Source organism: Salvelinus fontinalis, chromosome 41 (assembly GCF_029448725.1).
Source record: "Salvelinus fontinalis isolate EN_2023a chromosome 41, ASM2944872v1, whole genome shotgun sequence".
In the NCBI taxonomy this organism is placed as follows: domain Eukaryota; kingdom Metazoa; phylum Chordata; class Actinopteri; order Salmoniformes; family Salmonidae; genus Salvelinus; species Salvelinus fontinalis.
In genome coordinates, this window is record NC_074705.1 from 4060441 (window position 1) to 4087470 (window position 27030).

A 27030-nucleotide genomic window follows, 5' to 3' on the forward strand; every position below is an offset into this window, starting at 1 on the left:
TATAGTGTACTACCTTTAAGCAGAGATCTATAGGACCTATAGTGTACTACCTTTAACCAGAGATCTATAGGTCCTATAGTGCACTACCTTTGACCAGAGATCTATAGTGTACTACCTTTAACCAGAGATCTATAGTGTACTACCTTTAACCAGAGATCTATAGTGTACTACCTTTGACCAGAGATCTATAGTGTACTACCTTTAACCAGAGATCTATAGGTCCTATAGTGCACTACCTTTAACCAGAGATCTATAGGACCTATAGTGTACTACCTTTAACCAGAGATCTATAGGACCTATAGTGTACTACCTTTAACCAGAGATCTATAGGTCCTATAGTGTACAACCTTTAACCAGAGATCTATAGGTCCTATAGTGCACTACCTTTAACCAGAGATCTATAGTGTACTACCTTTGACCAGAGATCTATAGTGTACTACCTTTAACCAGAGATCTATAGGACCTATAGTGTACTACCTTTAACCAGAGATCTATAGGACCTATAGTGTACTACCTTTAACCAGAGATCTATAGTGCACTACCTTTAACCAGTGATCTATAGTGTACTACCTTTAACCAGAGATCTATAGTGCACTACCTTTAACCAGAGATCTATAGTGTACTAACTTTAACCAGAGATCTATAGTGTACTACCTTTAACCAGAGATCTATAGTGTACTACCTTTAACCAGAGATCTATAGGACCTATAGTGTACTACCTTTAACCAGAGATCTATAGGTCCTATAGTGCACTACCTTTAACCAGAGATCTATAGGACCTATAGTGTACTACCTTTAACCAGAGATCTATAGTGTACTACCTTTAACCAGAGATCTATAGTGTACTACCTTTAACCAGAGATCTATAGTGCACTACCTTTAACCAGATATCTATAGTGCACTACCTTTAACCAGAGATCTATAGGACCTATAGTGTACTACCTTTAACCAGAGATCTATAGTGCACTACCTTTAACCAGAGATCTATAGGATCTATAGTGCACTACCTTTAACCAGAGATCTATAGTGTACTACCTTTAACCAGAGATCTATAGTGCACTACCTTTAACCAGAGATCTATAGGTCCTATAGTGTACTACCTTTAACCAGAGATCTATAGGACCTATAGTGTACTACCTTTAACCAGAGATCTATAGTGTACTACCTTTAACCAGAGATCTATAGTGTACTACCTTTAACCAGAGATCTATAGGTCCTATAGTGTACTACCTTTAACCAGAGATCTATAGTGTACTACCTTTAACCAGAGATCTATAGTGTACTACCTTTAACCAGAGATCTATAGGTCCTATAGTGTACTACCTTTAACCAGAGATCTATAGTGCACTACCTTTAACCAGAGATCTATAGTGTACTACCTTTAACCAGAGATCTATAGTGCACTACCTTTAACCAGAGATCTATAGTGTACTACCTTTAACCAGAGATCTATAGTGCACTACCTTTAACCAGAGATCTATAGTGTACTACCTTTAACCAGAGATCTATAGTGTACTACCTTTAACCAGAGATCTATAGTGTACTACCTTTAACCAGAGATCTATAGTGTACTACCTTTAACCAGAGATCTATAGTGTACTACCTTTAACCAGAGATCTATAGGACCTATAGTGAACTACCTTTAACCAGAGATCTATAGGACCTATAGTGTACTACCTTTAAGCAGAGATCTATAGGACCTATAGTGTACTACCTTTAACCAGAGATCTATAGGTCCTATAGTGCACTACCTTTGACCAGAGATCTATAGTGTACTACCTTTAACCAGAGATCTATAGTGTACTACCTTTAACCAGAGATCTATAGTGTACTACCTTTGACCAGAGATCTATAGTGTACTACCTTTAACCAGAGATCTATAGGACCTATAGTGTACTACCTTTAACCAGAGATCTATAGGTCCTATAGTGCACTACCTTTAACCAGAGATCTATAGGACCTATAGTGTACTACCTTTAACCAGAGATCTATAGGACCTATAGTGTACTACCTTTAACCAGAGATCTATAGGTCCTATAGTGTACAACCTTTAACCAGAGATCTATAGGTCCTATAGTGCACTACCTTTAACCAGAGATCTATAGTGTACTACCTTTAACCAGAGATCTATAGTGTACTACCTTTAACCAGAGATCTATAGGACCTATAGTGAACTACCTTTAACCAGAGATCTATAGGACCTATAGTGTACTACCTTTAACCAGAGAACTATAGGACCTATAGTGAACTACCTTTAACCAGAGATCTATAGTGAACTACCTTTAACCAGAGATCTATAGTGTACTACCTTTAACCAGAGATCTATAGGACCTATAGTGAACTACCTTTAACCAGAGATCTATAGTGTACTACCTTTAACCAGAGATCTATAGTGTACTACCTTTAACCAGAGATCTATAGGTCCTATAGTGTACTACCTTTAACCAGAGATCTATAGTGCACTACCTTTAACCAGAGATCTATAGTGTACTACCTTTAACCAGAGATCTATAGTGCACTACCTTTAACCAGAGATCTATAGTGTACTACCTTTAACCAGAGATCTATAGTGAACTACCTTTAACCAGAGATCTATAGTGAACTACCTTTAACCAGAGATCTATAGTGTACTACCTTTAACCAGAGATCTATAGGACCTATAGTGAACTACCTTTAACCAGAGATCTATAGTGTACTACCTTTAACCAGAGATCTATAGTGTACTACCTTTAACCAGAGATCTATAGGTCCTATAGTGTACTACCTTTAACCAGAGATCTATAGTGCACTACCTTTAACCAGAGATCTATAGTGTACTACCTTTAACCAGAGATCTATAGTGCACTACCTTTAACCAGAGATCTATAGTGTACTACCTTTAACCAGAGATCTATAGTGCACTACCTTTAACCAGAGATCTATAGTGTACTACCTTTAACCAGAGATCTATAGTGTACTACCTTTAACCAGAGATCTATAGTGTACTACCTTTAACCAGAGATCTATAGTGTACTACCTTTAACCAGAGATCTATAGGTCCTATAGTGTACTACCTTTAACCAGAGATCTATAGGACCTATAGTGTACTACCTTTAACCAGAGATCTATAGTGCACTACCTTTAACCAGAGATCTATAGGATCTATAGTGCACTACCTTTAACCAGAGATCTATAGTGTACTACCTTTAACCAGAGATCTATAGTGCACTACCTTTAACCAGAGATCTATAGGTCCTATAGTGTACTACCTTTAACCAGAGATCTATAGGACCTATAGTGTACTACCTTTAACCAGAGATCTATAGTGTACTACCTTTAACCAGAGATCTATAGTGTACTACCTTTAACCAGAGATCTATAGGTCCTATAGTGTACTACCTTTAACCAGAGATCTATAGTGTACTACCTTTAACCAGAGATCTATAGTGTACTACCTTTAACCAGAGATCTATAGGTACTATAGTGTACTACCTTTAACCAGAGATCTATAGTGCACTACCTTTAACCAGAGATCTATAGTGTACTACCTTTAACCAGAGATCTATAGTGCACTACCTTTAACCAGAGATCTATAGTGTACTACCTTTAACCAGAGATCTATAGTGCACTACCTTTAACCAGAGATCTATAGTGTACTACCTTTAACCAGAGATCTATAGTGTACTACCTTTAACCAGAGATCTATAGTGTACTACCTTTAACCGGAGATCTATAGTGTACTACCTTTAACCAGAGATCTATAGTGTACTACCTTTAACCAGAGATCTATATGACCTATAGTGAACTACCTTTAACCAGAGATCTATAGGACCTATAGTGTACTACCTTTAACCAGAGAACTATAGGACCTATAGTGAACTACCTTTAACCAGAGATCTATAGTGAACTACCTTTAACCAGAGATCTATAGTGTACTACCTTTAACCAGAGATCTATAGGACCTATAGTGAACTACCTTTAACCAGAGATCTATAGTGTACTACCTTTAACCAGAGATCTATAGTGTACTACCTTTAACCAGAGATCTATAGGTCCTATAGTATACTACCTTTAACCAGAGATCTATAGTGCACTACCTTTAACCAGAGATCTATAGTGTACTACCTTTAACCAGAGATCTATAGTGCACTACCTTTAACCAGAGATCTATAGTGTACTACCTTTAACCAGAGATCTATAGTGAACTACCTTTAACCAGAGATCTATAGTGAACTACCTTTAACCAGAGATCTATAGTGTACTACCTTTAACCAGAGATCTATAGGACCTATAGTGAACTACCTTTAACCAGAGATCTATAGTGTACTACCTTTAACCAGAGATCTATAGTGTACTACCTTTAACCAGAGATCTATAGGTCCTATAGTGTACTACCTTTAACCAGAGATCTATAGTGCACTACCTTTAACCAGAGATCTATAGTGTACTACCTTTAACCAGAGATCTATAGTGCACTACCTTTAACCAGAGATCTATAGTGTACTACCTTTAACCAGAGATCTATAGTGCACTACCTTTAACCAGAGATCTATAGTGTACTACCTTTAACCAGAGATCTATAGTGCACTACCTTTAACCAGAGATCTATAGTGTACTACCTTTAACCAGAGATCTATAGTGTACTACCTTTAACCAGAGATCTATAGTGTACTACCTTTAACCAGAGATCTATAGTGTACTACCTTTAACCAGAGATCTATAGTGTACTACCTTTAACCAGAGATCTATAGGACCTATAGTGAACTACCTTTAACCAGAGATCTATAGGACCTATAGTGTACTACCTTTAACCAGAGAACTATAGGACCTATAGTGAACTACCTTTAACCAGAGATCTATAGTGAACTACCTTTAACCAGAGATCTATAGTGTACTACCTTTAACCAGAGATCTATAGGACCTATAGTGAACTACCTTTAACCAGAGATCTATAGTGTACTACCTTTAACCAGAGATCTATAGTGTACTACCTTTAACCAGAGATCTATAGGTCCTATAGTGTACTACCTTTAACCAGAGATCTATAGTGCACTACCTTTAACCAGAGATCTATAGTGTACTACCTTTAACCAGAGATCTATAGTGCACTACCTTTAACCAGAGATCTATAGTGTACTACCTTTAACCAGAGATCTATAGTGAACTACCTTTAACCAGAGATCTATAGTGCACTACCTTTAACCAGAGATCTATAGTGTACTACCTTTAACCAGAGATCTATAGTGCACTACCTTTAACCAGAGATCTATAGTGTACTACCTTTAACCAGAGATCTATAGTGCACTACCTTTAACCAGAGATCTATAGTGTACTACCTTTAACCAGAGATCTATAGTGTACTACCTTTAACCAGAGATCTATAGTGTACTACCTTTAACCAGAGATCTATAGTGTACTACCTTTAACCAGAGATATATAGTGTACTACCTTTAACCAGAGATCTATAGGACCTATAGTGAACTACCTTTAACCAGAGATCTATAGGACCTATAGTGTACTACCTTTAACCAGAGAACTATAGGACCTATAGTGAACTACCTTTAACCAGAGATCTATAGTGAACTACCTTTAACCAGAGATCTATAGTGTACTACCTTTAACCAGAGATCTATAGGACCTATAGTGAACTACCTTTAACCAGAGATCTATAGTGTACTACCTTTAACCAGAGATCTATAGTGTACTACCTTTAACCAGAGATCTATAGGTCCTATAGTGTACTACCTTTAACCAGAGATCTATAGTGCACTACCTTTAACCAGAGATCTATAGTGTACTACCTTTAACCAGAGATCTATAGTGCACTACCTTTAACCAGAGATCTATAGTGTACTACCTTTAACCAGAGATCTATAGTGAACTACCTTTAACCAGAGATCTATAGTGAACTACCTTTAACCAGAGATCTATAGTGTACTACCTTTAACCAGAGATCTATAGGACCTATAGTGAACTACCTTTAACCAGAGATCTATAGTGTACTACCTTTAACCAGAGATCTATAGTGTACTACCTTTAACCAGAGATCTATAGGTCCTATAGTGTACTACCTTTAACCAGAGATCTATAGTGCACTACCTTTAACCAGAGATCTATAGTGTACTACCTTTAACCAGAGATCTATAGTGCACTACCTTTAACCAGAGATCTATAGTGTACTACCTTTAACCAGAGATCTATAGTGCACTACCTTTAACCAGAGATCTATAGTGTACTACCTTTAACCAGAGATCTATAGTGTACTACCTTTAACCAGAGATCTATAGTGTACTACCTTTAACCAGAGATCTATAGTGTACTACCTTTAACCAGAGATCTATAGTGTACTACCTTTAACCAGAGATCTATAGGTCCTATAGTGTACTACCTTTGACCAGAGATCTATAGGTCCTATAGTGTACTACCTTTAACCAGATATCTATAGGTCCTATAGTGTACTACCTTTAACCAGAGATCTATAGGTCCTATAGTGCACTACCTTTAACCAGAGATCTATAGGTCCTATAGTGTACTACCTTTAACCAGAGATCTATAGGTCCTATAGTGTACTACCTTTAACCAGAGATCTATAGGTCCTATAGTGCACTACCTTTAACCAGAGATCTATAGGTCCTATAGTGTACTACCTTTAACCAGAGATCTATAGGACCTATAGTGTACTACCTTTAACCAGAGATCTATAGGCCCTATAGTGTACTACCTTTGACCAGAGATCTATAGGACCTATAGTGTACTACCTTTAACCAGAGATCTATAGTGTACTACCTTTAACCAGAGATCTATAGTGCACTACCTTTAACCAGAGATCTATAGGACCAATAGTGTACTACCTTTAACCAGAGATCTATAGTGTACTACCTTTAACCAGAGATCTATAGTGCACTACCTTTAACCAGAGATCTATAGTGTACTACCTTTGACCAGAGATCTATAGGTTTTATAGTGAACTACCTTTAACCAGAGATCTATAGTGAACTACCTTTAACCAGAGATCTATAGTGCACTACCTTTAACCAGAGATCTATAGTGCACTACCTTTAACCAGAGATATATAGGACCTATAGTGTACTACCTTTAACCAGAGATCTATAGGACCTATAGTGTACTACCTTTAACCAGAGATCTATAGGACCTATAGTGTACTACCTTTAACCAGAGATCTATAGTGTACTACCTTTAACCAGAGATATATAGTGTACTACCTTTAACCAGAGATCTATAGTGCACTACCTTTAACCAGAGATCTATAGTGTACTACCTTTAACCAGAGATCTATAGTGCACTACCTTTAACCAGAGATCTATAGTGTACTACTTTTAACCAGAGATCTATAGTGTACTACCTTTAACCAGAGATCTATAGTGTACTACCTTTAACCAGAGATCTATAGTGTACTACCTTTAACCAGAGATCTATAGTGTACTACCTTTAACCAGAGAACTATAGGACCTATAGTGAACTACCTTTAACCAGAGATCTATAGTGAACTACCTTTAACCAGAGATCTATAGTGTACTACCTTTAACCAGAGATCTATAGGACCTATAGTGAACTACCTTTAACCAGAGATCTATAGTGTACTACCTTTAACCAGAGATCTATAGTGTACTACCTTTAACCAGAGATCTATAGGTCCTATAGTGTACTACCTTTAACCAGAGATCTATAGTGCACTACCTTTAACCAGAGATCTATAGTGTACTACCTTTAACCAGAGATCTATAGTGCACTACCTTTAACCAGAGATCTATAGTGTACTACCTTTAACCAGAGATCTATAGTGAACTACCTTTAACCAGAGATCTATAGTGAACTACCTTTAACCAGAGATCTATAGTGTACTACCTTTAACCAGAGATCTATAGGACCTATAGTGAACTACCTTTAACCAGAGATCTATAGTGTACTACCTTTAACCAGAGATCTATAGTGTACTACCTTTAACCAGAGATCTATAGGTCCTATAGTGTACTACCTTTAACCAGAGATCTATAGTGCACTACCTTTAACCAGAGATCTATAGTGTACTACCTTTAACCAGAGATCTATAGTGCACTACCTTTAACCAGAGATCTATAGTGTACTACCTTTAACCAGAGATCTATAGTGCACTACCTTTAACCAGAGATCTATAGTGTACTACCTTTAACCAGAGATCTATAGTGTACTACCTTTAACCAGAGATCTATAGTGTACTACCTTTAACCAGAGATCTATAGTGTACTACCTTTAACCAGAGATCTATAGTGTACTACCTTTAACCAGAGATCTATAGGTCCTATAGTGTACTACCTTTGACCAGAGATCTATAGGTCCTATAGTGTACTACCTTTAACCAGATATCTATAGGTCCTATAGTGTACTACCTTTAACCAGAGATCTATAGGTCCTATAGTGCACTACCTTTAACCAGAGATCTATAGGTCCTATAGTGTACTACCTTTAACCAGAGATCTATAGGTCCTATAGTGTACTACCTTTAACCAGAGATCTATAGGTCCTATAGTGCACTACCTTTAACCAGAGATCTATAGGACCTATAGTGTACTACCTTTAACCAGAGATCTATAGGCGCTATAGTGTACTACCTTTGACCAGAGATCTATAGGACCTATAGTGTACTACCTTTAACCAGAGATCTATAGTGTACTACCTTTAACCAGAGATCTATAGTGCACTACCTTTAACCAGAGATCTATAGGACCAATAGTGTACTACCTTTAACCAGAGATCTATAGTGTACTACCTTTAACCAGAGATCTATAGTGCACTACCTTTAACCAGAGATCTATAGTGTACTACCTTTGACCAGAGATCTATAGGTTTTATAGTGAACTACCTTTAACCAGAGATCTATAGTGAACTACCTTTAACCAGAGATCTATAGTGCACTACCTTTAACCAGAGATCTATAGTGCACTACCTTTAACCAGAGATATATAGGACCTATAGTGTACTACCTTTAACCAGAGATCTATAGGACCTATAGTGTACTACCTTTAACCAGAGATCTATAGGACCTATAGTGTACTACCTTTAACCAGAGATCTATAGTGTACTACCTTTAACCAGAGATATATAGTGTACTACCTTTAACCAGAGATCTATAGTGCACTACCTTTAACCAGAGATCTATAGTGTACTACCTTTAACCAGAGATCTATAGTGCACTACCTTTAACCAGAGATCTATAGTGTACTACCTTTAACCAGAGATCTATAGTGTACTACCTTTAACCAGAGATCTATAGTGTACTACCTTTAACCAGAGATCTATAGTGTACTACCTTTAACCAGAGATCTATAGGACCTATAGTGAACTACCTTTAACCAGAGATCTATAGGACCTATAGTGTACTACCTTTAACCAGAGAACTATAGGACCTATAGTGAACTACCTTTAACCAGAGATCTATAGTGAACTACCTTTAACCAGAGATCTATAGTGTACTACCTTTAACCAGAGATCTATAGGACCTATAGTGAACTACCTTTAACCAGAGATCTATAGTGTACTACCTTTAACCAGAGATCTATAGTGTACTACCTTTAACCAGAGATCTATAGGTCCTATAGTGTACTACCTTTAACCAGAGATCTATAGTGCACTACCTTTAACCAGAGATCTATAGTGTACTACCTTTAACCAGAGATCTATAGTGCACTACCTTTAACCAGAGATCTATAGTGTACTACCTTTAACCAGAGATCTATAGTGAACTACCTTTAACCAGAGATCTATAGTGAACTACCTTTAACCAGAGATCTATAGTGTACTACCTTTAACCAGAGATCTATAGGACCTATAGTGAACTACCTTTAACCAGAGATCTATAGTGTACTACCTTTAACCAGAGATCTATAGTGTACTACCTTTAACCAGAGATCTATAGGTCCTATAGTGTACTACCTTTAACCAGAGATCTATAGTGCACTACCTTTAACCAGAGATCTATAGTGTACTACCTTTAACCAGAGATCTATAGTGCACTACCTTTAACCAGAGATCTATAGTGTACTACCTTTAACCAGAGATCTATAGTGCACTACCTTTAACCAGAGATCTATAGTGTACTACCTTTAACCAGAGATCTATAGTGTACTACCTTTAACCAGAGATCTATAGTGTACTACCTTTAACCAGAGATCTATAGTGTACTACCTTTAACCAGAGATCTATAGTGTACTACCTTTAACCAGAGATCTATAGGTCCTATAGTGTACTACCTTTGACCAGAGATCTATAGGTCCTATAGTGTACTACCTTTAACCAGATATCTATAGGTCCTATAGTGTACTACCTTTAACCAGAGATCTATAGGTCCTATAGTGCACTACCTTTAACCAGAGATCTATAGGTCCTATAGTGTACTACCTTTAACCAGAGATCTATAGGTCCTATAGTGTACTACCTTTAACCAGAGATCTATAGGTCCTATAGTGCACTACCTTTAACCAGAGATCTATAGGTCCTATAGTGTACTACCTTTAACCAGAGATCTATAGGACCTATAGTGTACTACCTTTAACCAGAGATCTATAGGCCCTATAGTGTACTACCTTTGACCAGAGATCTATAGGACCTATAGTGTACTACCTTTAACCAGAGATCTATAGTGTACTACCTTTAACCAGAGATCTATAGTGCACTACCTTTAACCAGAGATCTATAGGACCAATAGTGTACTACCTTTAACCAGAGATCTATAGTGTACTACCTTTAACCAGAGATCTATAGTGCACTACCTTTAACCAGAGATCTATAGTGTACTACCTTTGACCAGAGATCTATAGGTTTTATAGTGAACTACCTTTAACCAGAGATCTATAGTGAACTACCTTTAACCAGAGATCTATAGTGCACTACCTTTAACCAGAGATCTATAGTGCACTACCTTTAACCAGAGATATATAGGACCTATAGTGTACTACCTTTAACCAGAGATCTATAGGACCTATAGTGTACTACCTTTAACCAGAGATCTATAGGACCTATAGTGTACTACCTTTAACCAGAGATCTATAGTGTACTACCTTTAACCAGAGATATATAGTGTACTACCTTTAACCAGAGATCTATAGTGTACTACCTTTAACCAGAGATCTATAGTGTACTACCTTTAACCAGAGATCTATAGTGTACTACCTTTAACAAGAGATCTATAGTGCACTACCTTTAACCAGAGAGGTCCTATAGTGTACTACCTTTGACCAGAGATCTATAGGTCCTATAGTGTACTACCTTTAACCAGATATCTATAGGTCCTATAGTGTACTACCTTTAACCAGAGATCTATAGGTCCTATAGTGCACTACCTTTAACCAGAGATCTATAGGTCCTATAGTGTACTACCTTTAACCAGAGATCTATAGGTCCTATAGTGTACTACCTTTAACCAGAGATCTATAGGTCCTATAGTGCACTACCTTTAACCAGAGATCTATAGGTCCTATAGTGTACTACCTTTAACCAGAGATCTATAGGACCTATAGTGTACTACCTTTAACCAGAGATCTATAGGCCCTATAGTGTACTACCTTTGACCAGAGATCTATAGGACCTATAGTGTACTACCTTTAACCAGAGATCTATAGTGTACTACCTTTAACCAGAGATCTATAGTGCACTACCTTTAACCAGAGATCTATAGGACCAATAGTGTACTACCTTTAACCAGAGATCTATAGTGTACTACCTTTAACCAGAGATCTATAGTGCACTACCTTTAACCAGAGATCTATAGTGTACTACCTTTGACCAGAGATCTATAGGTTTTATAGTGAACTACCTTTAACCAGAGATCTATAGTGAACTACCTTTAACCAGAGATCTATAGTGCACTACCTTTAACCAGAGATCTATAGTGCACTACCTTTAACCAGAGATATATAGGACCTATAGTGTACTACCTTTAACCAGAGATCTATAGGACCTATAGTGTACTACCTTTAACCAGAGATCTATAGGACCTATAGTGTACTACCTTTAACCAGAGATCTATAGTGTACTACCTTTAACCAGAGATATATAGTGTACTACCTTTAACCAGAGATCTATAGTGTACTACCTTTAACCAGAGATCTATAGTGTACTACCTTTAACCAGAGATCTATAGTGTACTACCTTTAACAAGAGATCTATAGTGCACTACCTTTAACCAGAGAGGACCTATAGTGTACTACCTTTAACCAGAGATCTATAGTGTACTACCTTTAACCAGAGATCTATAGTGTACTACCTTTAACCAGAGATCTATAGGACCTATAGTGCACTACCTTTAACCAGAGATCTATAGGACCTATAGTGAACTACCTTTAACTAGAGATCTATAGTGTACTACCTTTAACCAGAGATCTATAGTGTACTACCTTTAACCAGAGATCTATAGTGAACTACCTTTAACCAGAGATCTATAGTGTACTACCTTTAACCAGAGATCTATAGTGTACTACCTTTAACCAGAGATCTATAGGACCTATAGTGTACTACCTTTAACCAGAGATCTATAGGTCCTATAGTGAACTACCTTTAACCAGAGATCTATAGGCCCTATAGTGTACTACCTTTAACCAGAGATCTATAGTGTACTACCTTTAACCAGAGATCTATAGTGTACTACCTTTAACCAGAGATCTATAGTGTACTACCTTTAACCAGAGATCTATAGTTCACTACCTTTAACCAGAGATCTATAGGTCCTATAGTGCACTACCTTTAACCAGAGATCTATAGTGCACTACCTTTGACCAGAGATCTATAGTGTACTACCTTTAACCAGAGATCTATAGGTCCTATAGTGTACTACCTTTAACCAGAGATCTATAGTGCACTACCTTTGACCAGAGATCTATAGTGTATTACCTTTAACCAGAGATCTATAGTGTACTACCTTTAACCAGAGATCTATAGTGTACTACCTTTAACCAGAGATCTATAGGATCTATAGTGTACTACCTTTAACCAGAGATCTATAGGACCTATAGTGTACTACCTTTAACCAGAGATCTATAGTGTACTGCCTTTAACCAGAGATCTATAGTGCACTACCTTTGACCAGAGATCTATAGTGTACTACCTTTAACCAGAGATCTATAGGATCTATAGTGTACTACCTTTAACCAGAGATCTATAGTGTACTACCTTTAACCAGAGATCTATAGGATCTATAGTGTACTACCTTTAACCAGAGATCTATAGTGCACTACCTTTAACCAGAGATCTATAGTGCACTACCTTTGACCAGAGATCTATAGTGTACTACCTTTAACCAGAGATCTATAGTGTACTACCTTTAACCAGAGATCTATAGGATCTATAGTGTACTACCTTTAACCAGAGATCTATAGGACCTATAGTGTACTACCTTTAACCAGAGATCTATAGTGTACTACATTTAACCAGAGATCTATAGGACCTATAGTGTACTACCTTTAACCAGAGATCTATAGTGTACTACCTTTAACCAGAGATCTATAGGACCTATAGTGTACTACCTTTAACCAGAGATCTATAGGATCTATAGTGTACTACCTTTAACCAGAGATCTATAGTGTACTACCTTTAACCAGAGATCTATAGGATCTATAGTGTACTACCTTTAACCAGAGATCTATAGGATCTATAGTGTACTACCTTTAACCAGAGATCTATAGTGTACTACCTTTGACCAGAGATCTATAGGACCTATAGTGTACTACCTTTAACCAGAGATCTATAGTGAACTACCTTTAACCAGAGATCTATAGGACCTATAGTGTACTACCTTTAACCAGAGATCTATAGGTCCTATAGTGTACTACCTTTAACCAGAGATCTTTAGTGTACTACCTTTAACCAGAGATCTATAGTGAACTACCTTTAACCAGAGATCTATAGGTCCTATAGTGAACTACCTTTAACCAGAGATCTATAGGTCCTATAGTGCACTACCTTTAACCAGAGATCTATAGGACCTATAGTGTACTACCTTTAACCAGAGATCTATAGTGTACTACCTTTAACCAGAGATCTATAGGTCCTATAGTGTACTACCTTTAACCAGAGATATATAGTGTACTACCTTTAACCAGAGCCCCATAGGACCTATAGTGTACTACCTTTAACCAGAGATCTATAGGACCTATAGTGTACTACCTTTAACCAGAGCCCTATAGGACCTATAGTGTACTACCTTTAACCAGAGATCTATAGGACCTATAGTGTACTACCTTTAACCAGAGATCTATAGGACCTATAGTGTACTACCTTTGACCAGAGATCTATAGTGCACTACCTTTAACCAGAGATATATAGTGTACTACCTTTAACCAGAGATCTATAGTGTACTACCTTTAACCAGAGCCCTATAGGACCTATAGTGTACTACCTTTAACCAGAGATCTATAGTGTACTACCTTTAACCAGAGATCTATAGGACCTATAGTGTACTCCCTTTAACCAGAGCCCTATAGGACCTATAGTGTACTACCTTTGACCAGAGATCTATAGGACCTATAGTGTACTACCTTTAACCAGAGATCTATAGTGTACTACCTTTAACCAGAGATCTATAGTGTACTACCTTTAACCAGAGATCTATAGGACCTATAGTGTACTACCTTTAACCAGAGATCTATAGGATCTATAGTGTACTACCTTTAACCAGAGATCTATAGTGTACTACCTTTAACCAGAGATCTATAGGATCTATAGTGTACTACCTTTAACCAGAGATCTATAGGATCTATAGTGTACTACCTTTAACCAGAGATCTATAGTGTACTACCTTTGACCAGAGATCTATAGGACCTATAGTGTACTACCTTTAACCAGAGATCTATAGTGAACTACCTTTAACCAGAGATCTATAGGACCTATAGTGTACTACCTTTAACCAGAGATCTATAGGTCCTATAGTGTACTACCTTTAACCAGAGATCTATAGTGTACTACCTTTAACCAGAGATCTATAGTGAACTACCTTTAACCAGAGATCTATAGGTCCTATAGTGAACTACCTTTAACCAGAGATCTATAGGTCCTATAGTGCACTACCTTTAACCAGAGATCTATAGGACCTATAGTGTACTACCTTTAACCAGAGATCTATAGTGTACTACCTTTAACCAGAGATCTATAGGTCCTATAGTGTACTACCTTTAACCAGAGATATATAGTGTACTACCTTTAACCAGAGCCCTATAGGACCTATAGTGTACTACCTTTAACCAGAGATCTATAGGACCTATAGTGTACTACCTTTAACCAGAGCCCTATAGGACCTATAGTGTACTACCTTTAACCAGAGATCTATAGGACCTATAGTGTACTACCTTTAACCAGAGATCTATAGGACCTATAGTGTACTACCTTTGACCAGAGATCTATAGTGCACTACCTTTAACCAGAGATATATAGTGTACTACCTTTAACCAGAGATCTATAGTGTACTACCTTTAACCAGAGCCCTATAGGACCTATAGTGTACTACCTTTAACCAGAGATCTATAGTGTACTACCTTTAACCAGAGATCTATAGGACCTATAGTGTACTCCCTTTAACCAGAGCCCTATAGGACCTATAGTGTACTACCTTTGACCAGAGATCTATAGGACCTATAGTGTACTACCTTTAACCAGAGATCTATAGTGTACTAACTTTAACCAGAGATCTATAGTGTACTACCTTTAACCAGAGATCTATAGGACCTATAGTGTACTACCTTTAACCAGAGATCTATAGTGTACTACCTTTAACCAGAGATCTATAGTGTACTACCTTTGACCAGAGATCTATAGGACCTATAGTGTATTACCTTTAACCAGAGATCTATAGTGTACTACCTTTAACCAGAGATCTATAGTGTACTACCTTTAACCAGAGATCTATAGTGTACTACCTTTGACCAGTGATCTATAGGACCTATAGTGTACTACCTTTAACCAGAGATCTATAGTGTACTACCTTTAACCAGAGATCTATAGTGTACTACCTTTAACCAGAGATCTATAGTGTACTACCTTTAACCAGAGATCTATAGTGCACTACCTTTAACCAGAGATCTATAGTGCACTACCTTTGACCAGAGATCTATAGTGTACTACCTTTAACCAGAGATCTATAGTGCACTACCTTTAACCAGAGATCTATAGTGCACTACCTTTGACCAGAGATCTATAGTGTACTACCTTTAACCAGAGATCTATAGTGTACTACCTTTAACCAGAGATCTATAGGTCCTATAGTGTACTACCTTTAACCAGAGATCTATAGGACCTATAGTGTACTACCTTTAACCAGAGATCTATAGTGTACTACCTTTAACCAGAGATCTATAGTGTACTACCTTTAACCAGAGATCTATAGTGTACTACCTTTAACCAGAGATCTATAGTGTACTACCTTTAACCAGAGATCTATAGTGTACTACCTTTAACCAGAGATCTATAGTGCACTACCTTTAACCAGAGATCTATAGTGTACTACCTTTAACCAGAGATCTATAGGACCTATAGTGTACTACCTTTAACCAGAGATCTATAGTGTACTACCTTTAACCAGAGATCTATAGTGTACTACCTTTAACCAGAGATCTATAGTGTACTACCTTTAACCAGAGATCTATAGTGTACTACCTTTAACCAGAGATCTATAGGTCCTATAGTGAACTACCTTTAACCAGAGATCTATAGTGTACTACCTTTAACCAGAGATCTATAGTGTACTACCTTTAACCAGAGATCTATAGGACCTATAGTGCACTACCTTTAACCAGAGATCTATAGGACCTATAGTGAACTACCTTTAACCAGAGATCTATAGGACCTATAGTGAACTACCTTTAACCAGAGATCTATAGGACCTATAGTGAACTACCTTTAACCAGAGATCTATAGTGTACTACCTTTAACCAGAGATCTATAGGACCTATAGTGAACTACCTTTAACCAGAGATCTATAGGTCCTATAGTGTACTACCTTTAACCAGAGATCTATAGGACCTATAGTGAACTACCTTTAACCAGAGATCTATAGGACCTATAGTGAACTACCTTTAACCAGAGATCTATAGGACCTATAGTGTACTACCTTTAACCAGAGATCTTAAGGACCTATAGTGTACTACCTTTAACCAGAGATCTATAGTGAACTACCTTTAACCAGAGATCTATAGGACCTATAGTGAACTACATTTAACCAGAGATCTTTAGGACCTATAGTGTACTACCTTTAACCAGAGATCTATAGGACCTATAGTGTACTACCTTTAACCAGAGATCTATAGTGTACTACCTTTAACCAGAGATCTATAGGACCTATAGTGAACTACCTTTAACCAGAGATCTATAGGTCCTATAGTGTACTACCTTTAACCAGAGATCTATAGGTCCTATAGTGCACTACCTTTAACCAGAGATCTATAGTGTACTACCTTTAACCAGAGATCTATAGGTCCTATAGTGTACTACCTTTAACCAGAGATCTATAGGACCTATAGTGTACTACATTTAACCAGAGATCTATAGTGTACTACCTTTAACCAGAGATCTATAGTGTACTACCTTTAACCAGAGATCTATAGGTCCTATAGTGCACTACCTTTAACCAGAGATCTATAGTGTACTACCTTTAACCAGATATCTATAGTGCACTACCTTTAACCAGAGATCTATAGGTCCTATAGTGTACTACCTTTAACCAGAGATCTATAGTGTACTACCTTTAACCAGAGATCTATAGTGCACTACCTTTAACCAGAGATCTATAGGACCTATAGTGTACTACCTTTAACCAGAGATCTATAGTGAACTACCTTTAACCAGAGATCTATAGGACCTATAGTGAACTACCTTTAACCAGAGATCTATAGGACCTATAGTGTACTACCTTTAACCAGAGATCTATAGGACCTATAGTGTACTACCTTTAACCAGAGATCTATAGTGTACTACCTTTAACCAGAGATCTATAGGACCTATAGTGAACTACCTTTAACCAGAGATCTATAGGTCCTATAGTGTACTACCTTTAACCAGAGCCCTATAGGACCTATAGTGTACTACCTTTAACCAGAGATCTATAGTGTACTACCTTTAACCAGAGATCTATAGGACCTATAGTGTACTCCCTTTAACCAGAGCCCTATAGGACCTATAGTGTACTACCTTTGACCAGAGATCTATAGGACCTATAGTGTACTACCTTTAACCAGAGATCTATAGTGTACTACCTTTAACCAGAGATCTATAGTGTACTACCTTTAACCAGAGATCTATAGGACCTATAGTGTACTACCTTTAACCAGAGATCTATAGTGTACTACCTTTAACCAGAGATCTATAGTGTACTACCTTTGACCAGAGATCTATAGGACCTATAGTGTATTACCTTTAACCAGAGATCTATAGTGTACTACCTTTAACCAGAGATCTATAGTGTACTACCTTTAACCAGAGATCTATAGTGTACTACCTTTGACCAGTGATCTATAGGACCTATAGTGTACTACCTTTAACCAGAGATCTATAGTGTACTACCTTTAACCAGAGATCTATAGTGTACTACCTTTAACCAGAGATCTATAGTGTACTACCTTTAACCAGAGATCTATAGTGCACTACCTTTAACCAGAGATCTATAGTGCACTACCTTTGACCAGAGATCTATAGTGTACTACCTTTAACCAGAGATCTATAGTGCACTACCTTTAACCAGAGATCTATAGTGCACTACCTTTGACCAGAGATCTATAGTGTACTACCTTTAACCAGAGATCTATAGTGTACTACCTTTAACCAGAGATCTATAGGTCCTATAGTGTACTACCTTTAACCAGAGATCTATAGGACCTATAGTGTACTACCTTTAACCAGAGATCTATAGTGTACTACCTTTAACCAGAGATCTATAGTGTACTACCTTTAACCAGAGATCTATAGTGTACTACCTTTAACCAGAGATCTATAGTGTACTACCTTTAACCAGAGATCTATAGTGTACTACCTTTAACCAGAGATCTATAGTGCACTACCTTTAACCAGAGATCTATAGTGTACTACCTTTAACCAGAGATCTATAGGACCTATAGTGTACTACCTTTAACCAGAGATCTATAGTGTACTACCTTTAACCAGAGATCTATAGTGTACTACCTTTAACCAGAGATCTATAGTGTACTACCTTTAACCAGAGATCTATAGTGTACTACCTTTAACCAGAGATCTATAGGTCCTATAGTGAACTACCTTTAACCAGAGATCTATAGTGTACTACCTTTAACCAGAGATCTATAGTGTACTACCTTTAACCAGAGATCTATAGGACCTATAGTGCACTACCTTTAACCAGAGATCTATAGGACCTATAGTGAACTACCTTTAACCAGAGATCTATAGGACCTATAGTGAACTACCTTTAACCAGAGATCTATAGGACCTATAGTGAACTACCTTTAACCAGAGATCTATAGTGTACTACCTTTAACCAGAGATCTATAGGACCTATAGTGAACTACCTTTAACCAGAGATCTATAGGTCCTATAGTGTACTACCTTTAACCAGAGATCTATAGGACCTATAGTGAACTACCTTTAACCAGAGATCTATAGGACCTATAGTGAACTACCTTTAACCAGAGATCTATAGGACCTATAGTGTACTACCTTTAACCAGAGATCTTAAGGACCTATAGTGTACTACCTTTAACCAGAGATCTATAGTGAACTACCTTTAACCAGAGATCTATAGGACCTATAGTGAACTACCTTTAACCAGAGATCTTTAGGACCTATAGTGTACTACCTTTAACCAGAGATCTATAGGACCTATAGTGTACTACCTTTAACCAGAGATCTATAGTGTACTACCTTTAACCAGAGATCTATAGGACCTATAGTGAACTAACTTTAACCAGAGATCTATAGGTCCTATAGTGTACTACCTTTAACCAGAGATCTATAGGTCCTATAGTGCACTACCTTTAACCAGAGATCTATAGTGTACTACCTTTAACCAGAGATCTATAGGTCCTATAGTGTACTACCTTTAACCAGAGATCTATAGGACCTATAGTGTACTACATTTAACCAGAGATCTATAGTGTACTACCTTTAACCAGAGATCTATAGTGTACTACCTTTAACCAGAGATCTATAGGTCCTATAGTGCACTACCTTTAACCAGAGATCTATAGTGTACTACCTTTAACCAGATATCTATAGTGCACTACCTTTAACCAGAGATCTATAGGTCCTATAGTGTACTACCTTTAACCAGAGATCTATAGTGTACTACCTTTAACCAGAGATCTATAGTGCACTACCTTTAACCAGAGATCTATAGGACCTATAGTGTACTACCTTTAACCAGAGATCTATAGGACCTATAGTGCACTACCTTTGACCAGAGATCTATAGGACCTATAGTGTACTACCTTTAACCAGAGATCTATAGTGTACTACCTTAAACCAGAGATCTATAGTGTACTACCTTTAACCAGAGATCTATAGTGTACTACCTTTAACCAGAGATCTATAGTGCACTACCTTTAACCAGAGATCTATAGGTCCTAAAGTGAACTACCTTTAACCAGAGATCTATAGTGTACTACCTTTAACCAGAGATCTATAGTGTACTACCTTTAACCAGAGATCTATAGGACCTATAGTGCACTACCTTTAACCAGAGATCTATAGGACCTATAGTGAACTACCTTTAACCAGAGATCTATAGGACCTATAGTGAACTACCTTTAACCAGAGATCTATAGGACCTATAGTGAACTACCTTTAACCAGAGATCTATAGTGTACTACCTTTAACCAGAGATCTATAGGACCTATAGTGAACTACCTTTAACCAGAGATCTATAGGTCCTATAGTGTACTACCTTTAACCAGAGATCTATAGGACCTATAGTGAACTACCTTTAACCAGAGATCTATAGGACCTATAGTGAACTACCTTTAACCAGAGATCTATAGGACCTATAGTGTACTACCTTTAACCAGAGATCTATAGGACCTATAGTGTACTACCTTTAACCAGAGATCTATAGTGAACTACCTTTAACCAGAGATCTATAGGACCTATAGTGAACTACCTTTAACCAGAGATCTTTAGGGCCTATAGTGTACTACCTTTAACCAGAGATCTATAGGACCTATAGTGTACTACCTTTAACCAGAGATCTATAGTGTACTACCTTTAACCAGAGATCTATAGGACCTATAGTGAACTACCTTTAACCAGAGATCTATAGGTCCTATAGTGTACTACCTTTAACCAGAGATCTATAGGTCCTATAGTGCACTACCTTTAACCAGAGATCTATAGTGTACTACCTTTAACCAGAGATCTATAGGTCCTATAGTGTACTACCTTTAACCAGAGATCTATAGGACCTATAGTGTACTACCTTTAACCAGAGATCTATAGTGTACTACCTTTAACCAGAGATCTATAGTGTACTACCTTTAACCAGAGATCTATAGGTCCTATAGTGCACTACCTTTAACCAGAGATCTATAGTGTACTACCTTTAACCAGAGATCTATAGTGCACTACCTTTAACCAGAGATCTATAGGTCCTATAGTGTACTACCTTTAACCAGAGATCTATAGTGTACTACCTTTAACCAGAGATCTATAGTGCACTACCTTTAACCAGAGATCTATAGGACCTATAGTGTAATACCTTTAACCAGAGATCTATAGTGAACTACCTTTAACCAGAGATCTATAGGACCTATAGTGTACTACCTTTAACCAGAGATCTATAGGACCTATAGTGTACTACCTTTAACCAGAGATCTATAGTGTACTACCTTTAACCAGAGATCTATAGGACCTATAGTGAACTACCTTTAACCAGAGATCTATAGGTCCTATAGTGTACTACCTTTAACCAGAGATCTATAGGTCCTATAGTGCACTACCTTTAACCAGAGATCTATAGTGTACTACCTTTAACCAGAGATCTATAGGTCCTATAGTGTACTACCTTTAACCAGAGATCTATAGGACCTATAGTGTACTACCTTTAACCAGAGATCTATAGTGTACTACCTTTAACCAGAGATCTATAGTGTACTACCTTTAACCAGAGATCTATAGGTCCTATAGTGCACTACCTTTAACCAGAGATCTATAGTGTACTACCTTTAACCAGAGATCTATAGTGCACTACCTTTAACCAGAGATCTATAGGTCCTATAGTGTACTACCTTTAACCAGAGATCTATAGTGTACTACCTTTAACCAGAGATCTATAGTGCACTACCTTTAACCAGAGATCTATAGGTCCTATAGTGTACTACCTTTAACCAGAGATCTATAGTGTACTACCTTTAACCAGAGATCTATAGGACCTATAGTGTACTACCTTTAACCAGAGATCTATAGGACCTATAGTGCACTACCTTTGACCAGAGATCTATAGGACCTATAGTGTACTACCTTTAACCAGAGATCTATAGGTCCTATAGTGTACTACCTTTGACCAGAGATCTATAGGACCTATAGTGCACTACCTTTGACCAGAGATCTATAGTGTACTACCTTTAACCAGAGATCTATAGTGTACTACCTTTAACCAGAGATCTATAGGTCCTATAGTGTACTACCTTTGACCAGAGATCTATAGGATCTATAGTGTCCTACCTTTAACCAGAGATCTATAGGACCTATAGTGTACTACCTTTAACCAGAGATCTATAGTGTACTACCTTTAACCAGAGATCTATAGGACCTATAGTGAACTACCTTTAACCAGAGATCTATAGGATCTATAGTGTACTACCTTTAACCAGAGATCTATAGTGTACTACCTTAACCAGAGATCTATAGTGTACTACCTTTAACCAGAGATCTACAGGACCTATAGTGAACTACCTTTAACCAGAGATCTATAGGACCTATAGTGTACTACCTTTAACCAGAGATATATAGTGTACTACCTTTAACCAGAGATCTATAGTGCACTACCTTTAACCAGAGATCTATAGTGTACTACCTTTAACCAGAGATCTATAGTGTACTACCTTTAACCAGAGATCTATAGTGTACTACATTTAACCAGAGATCTATAGTGTACTACCTTTAACCAGAGATCTATAGGTCCTATAGTGTACTACCTTTAACCAGCGATATATAGGACCTATAGTGTACTACCTTTAACCAGAGATCTATAGGACCTATAGTGCACTACCTTTGACCAGAGATCTATAGGACCTATAGTGTACTACCTTTAACCAGAGATCTATAGGTCCTATAGTGTACTACCTTTGACCAGAGATCTATAGTGCACTACCTTTAACCAGAGATCTATAGGTCCTATAGTGCACTACCTTTAACCAGAGATCTATAGTGTACTACCTTTAACCAGAGATCTATAGGTCCTATAGTGCACTACCTTTAACCAGAGATCTATAGTGTACTACCTTTAACCAGAGATCTATAGTGCTCTACCTTTGACCAGAGATCTATAGGACCTATAGTGTACTACCTTTAACCAGAGATCTATAGTGTACTACCTTTAACCAGAGATCTATAGTGTACTACCTTTAACCAGAGATCTATAGGACCTATAGTGTACTACCTTTAACCAGAGATCTATAGTGTACTACGTTTAACCAGAGATCTATAGGACCTATAGTGCACTAAGTAGGGAATTGAATGCCATTTGGGACATACCACAACCCATGACCGTGGCCTGAGGTTTCTGACTCCTCTGTACGCTTCCTGTAATGACTCATCACATACATATCCTTCTCTTCCCATCACATGACTACATCTCCCCTCTGACCTCAGCCTTCAGCCCATCTCCCAGGCCCTGGTCTTCACATCACCATGACTACATCTCCCCTCTGACCTCACCCTTCAGCCAATCTCCCAGGCCCTGGTCTTCACCTCACCATGGCTACCTCTCTCCCCTCTGACCTCAGCCTTCAGCCCATCTCCCAGGCCCTGGTCTTCACCTCACCATGGCTACCTCTCTCCCCTCTGACCTCAGCCTTCAGCCCATCTCCCAGGGCCTGGTCTTCACATCACCATGACTACCTCTCTCCCCTCTGACCTCAGCCTTCAGCCCATCTCCCAGGCCCTGGTCTTCCAATCACCATGACTACCTCTCCCCTCTGACCTCTGACCTCAGCCTTCAGCCCATCTCCCAGGCCCTGGTGTTCCAATCACCATGACTACCTCTCCCCTCTGACCTCTGACCTCAGCCTTCAGCCCATCTCCCAGGCCCTGGTCTTCACCTCACCATGGCTACCTCTCTCCCCTCTGACCTCAGCCTTCAGGCCATCTCCCAGGCCCTGGTCTTCACCTCACCATGGCTACCTCTCTCCCCTCTGACCTCAGCCTTCAGCCCATCTCCCAGGGCCTGGTCTTCACATCACCATGACTACCTCTCTCCCCTCTGACCTCAGCCTTCAGCCCATCTCCCAGGCCCTGGTCTTCCAATCACCATGACTACCTCTCCCCTCTGACCTGTGACCTCAGCCTTCAGCCCATCTCCCAGGCCCTGGTGTTCCAATCACCATGACTACCTCTCCCCTCTGACCTCTGACCTCTGACCTCAGCCTTCAGCCCATCTCCCAGGCGACGAGAGGTGATCCTCTAGCCTGGTACTATCCCAGATCCTGTATGAGAGGTGATCCTCTAGCCTGGTACTATCCTTAACCCAGATCCTGTATGAGAGGTGATCCTCTAGCCTGGTACTATCCTTAACCCAGATCCTGTATGAGAGGTGATCCTCTAGCCTGGTACTATCCTTAACCCAGATCCTGTACGAGAGGTGATCCTCTAGCCTGGTAGACATGACAAGGCAACATAAGTAATTAATCTCCAACGTGTTTCTCTCTCCCCCAGGTGAATGTGGCCCCCGCCTGCATCAGGGCCCTGACTAAGATGCTGTACTGTCCGTACTGCAGGGGCCTGCCTGGGCTGAAACCCTGTCACAACTACTGCCATAATGTGATGAGAGGATGTCTGGCTAACCAGGCTGACCTAGACCCTGAGTGGAACCTCTTCATAGGTGAGAAAACACATTATGGGTCCTCTGTGTGTGTGTGTGTGTGTGTGTGTGTGTGTGTGTGTGTGTGTGTGTGTGTGTGTGTGTGTGTGTGTGTGTGTGTGTGTGTGTGTGTGTGTGTGTGTGAGTCTCTACACTTCCTCATTTAGACCGTTCTATGATTTATTATGACTATGCTCTGTTGAGCCTGGAGGTGTCTTTCAAACTAAACCCTGGTCCCTGCTGTTAGAGCCTGATAACTAAACCCTGGTCCCTGCTGTTAGAGCCTGATAACTAAACCCTGGTCCCTGCTGTTAGAGCCTGGTAACTAAACCCTGGTCCCTAGTGTTAGAGCCTGATAACTAAACCCTGGTCCCTGCTGTTAGAGCCTGATAACTAAACCCTGGTCCCTGCTGTTAGAGCCTGATAACTAAACCCTGGTCCCTGCTGTTAGAGTCTGGTAACTAAACCCTGGTCCCTGCTGTTAGAGCCTGATAACTAAACCCTGGTCCCTGCTGTTAGAGCCTGGTAACTAAACCCTGGTCCCTGCTGTTAGAGCCTGATAACTAAACCCTGGTCCCTGCTGTTAGAGCCTGATAACTAAACCCTGGTCCCTGCTGTTAGAGCCTGATAACTAAACCCTGGTCCCTGCTGTTAGAGCCTGATAACTAAACCCTGGTCCCTGCTGTTAGAGCCTGATAACTAAACCCTGGTCCCTGCTGTTAGAGCCTGGTAACTAAACCCTGGTCCCTGCTGTTAGAGTCTGATAACTAAACCCTGGTCCCTGCTGTTAGAGCCTGATAACTAAACCCTGGTCCCTGCTGTTAGAGCCTGATAACTAAACCCTGGTCCCTGCTGTTAGAGCCTGATAACTAAACCCTGGTCCCTGGTGTTAGAGCCTGATGACTAAACCCTGGTCCCTGGTGTTAGAGCCTGATGACTAAACCCTGGTCCCTGCTGTTAGAGCCTGATAACTAACCCTGGTCCCTGCTGTTAGAGCCTGGTAACTAAACCCTGGTCCCTGCTGTTAGAGCCTGATAACTAAACCCTGGTCCCTGCTGTTAGAGCCTGATAACTAAACCCTGGTCCCTGCTGTTAGAGCCTGATAACTAAACCCTGGTCCCTGCTGTTAGAGCCTGATAACTAAACCCTGGTCCCTGCTGTTAGAGCCTGATAACTAAACCCTGGTCCCTGCTGTTAGAGCCTGTTAGAGTCTGATAACTAAACCCTGGTCCCTGCTGTTAGAGCCTGATAACTAAACCCTGGTCCCTGCTGTTAGAGTCTGATAACTAAACCCTGGTCCCTGCTGTTAGAGCCTGATAACTAAACCCTGGTCCCTGCTGTTAGAGCTTGATAACTAAACCCTGGTCCCTGCTGTTAGAGTCTGATAACTAAACCCTGGTCCCTGCTGTTAGAGTCTGATAACTACCCCCTGGTCCCTGCTGTTAGAGCCTGGTAACTAAACCCTGGTCCCTGCTGTTAGAGCCTGGTAACTAAACCCTGGTCCCTGCTGTTAGAGCCTGATAACTAAACCCTGGTCCCTGCTGTTAGAGCCTGATAACTAAACCCTGGACCCTGCTGTTAGAGCCTGATAACTAAACCCTGGTCCCTGCTGTTAGAGCCTGGTAACTAAACCCTGGTCCCTGCTGTTAGAGCCTGTTAGAGCCTGATAACTAAACCCTGGTCCCTGCTGTTAGAGCCTGATAACTAAACCCTGGTCCCTGCTGTTAGAGTCTGATAACTAAACCCTGGTCCCTGCTGTTAGAGCCTGGTAACTAAACCCTGGTCCCTGCTGTTAGAGCCTGATAACTAAACCCTGGTCCCTGCTGTTAGAGCCTGATAACTAAACCCTGGTCCCTGCTGTTAGAGTCTGATAACTAAACCCTGGTCCCTGCTGTTAGAGTCTGATAACTACCCCCTGGTCCCTGCTGTTAGAGCCTGGTAACTAAACTCTGGTCCCTGCTGTTAGAGCCTGGTAACTAAACCCTGGTCCCTGCTGTTAGAGCCTGATAACTAAACCCTGGTCCCTGCTGTTAGAG

At 39.3% G+C, this 27030-nt stretch overlaps 1 protein-coding gene across 1 annotated transcript in view; it reads left to right on the top strand.

Moving 5' to 3' along the window:
- Positions 1-25161, top strand: part of LOC129840309 (glypican-6-like) — a 461602-nt gene extending 436441 nt beyond the window's left edge. The window contains exon 4 of the mRNA XM_055908111.1: positions 24850-25161. Coding sequence (XP_055764086.1) covers positions 24850-25161 — 312 coding nt within the window. The remainder of the gene's footprint in view (positions 1-24849) is intronic.
- The last annotated feature ends 1869 nt before the right edge of the window (positions 25162-27030 follow it).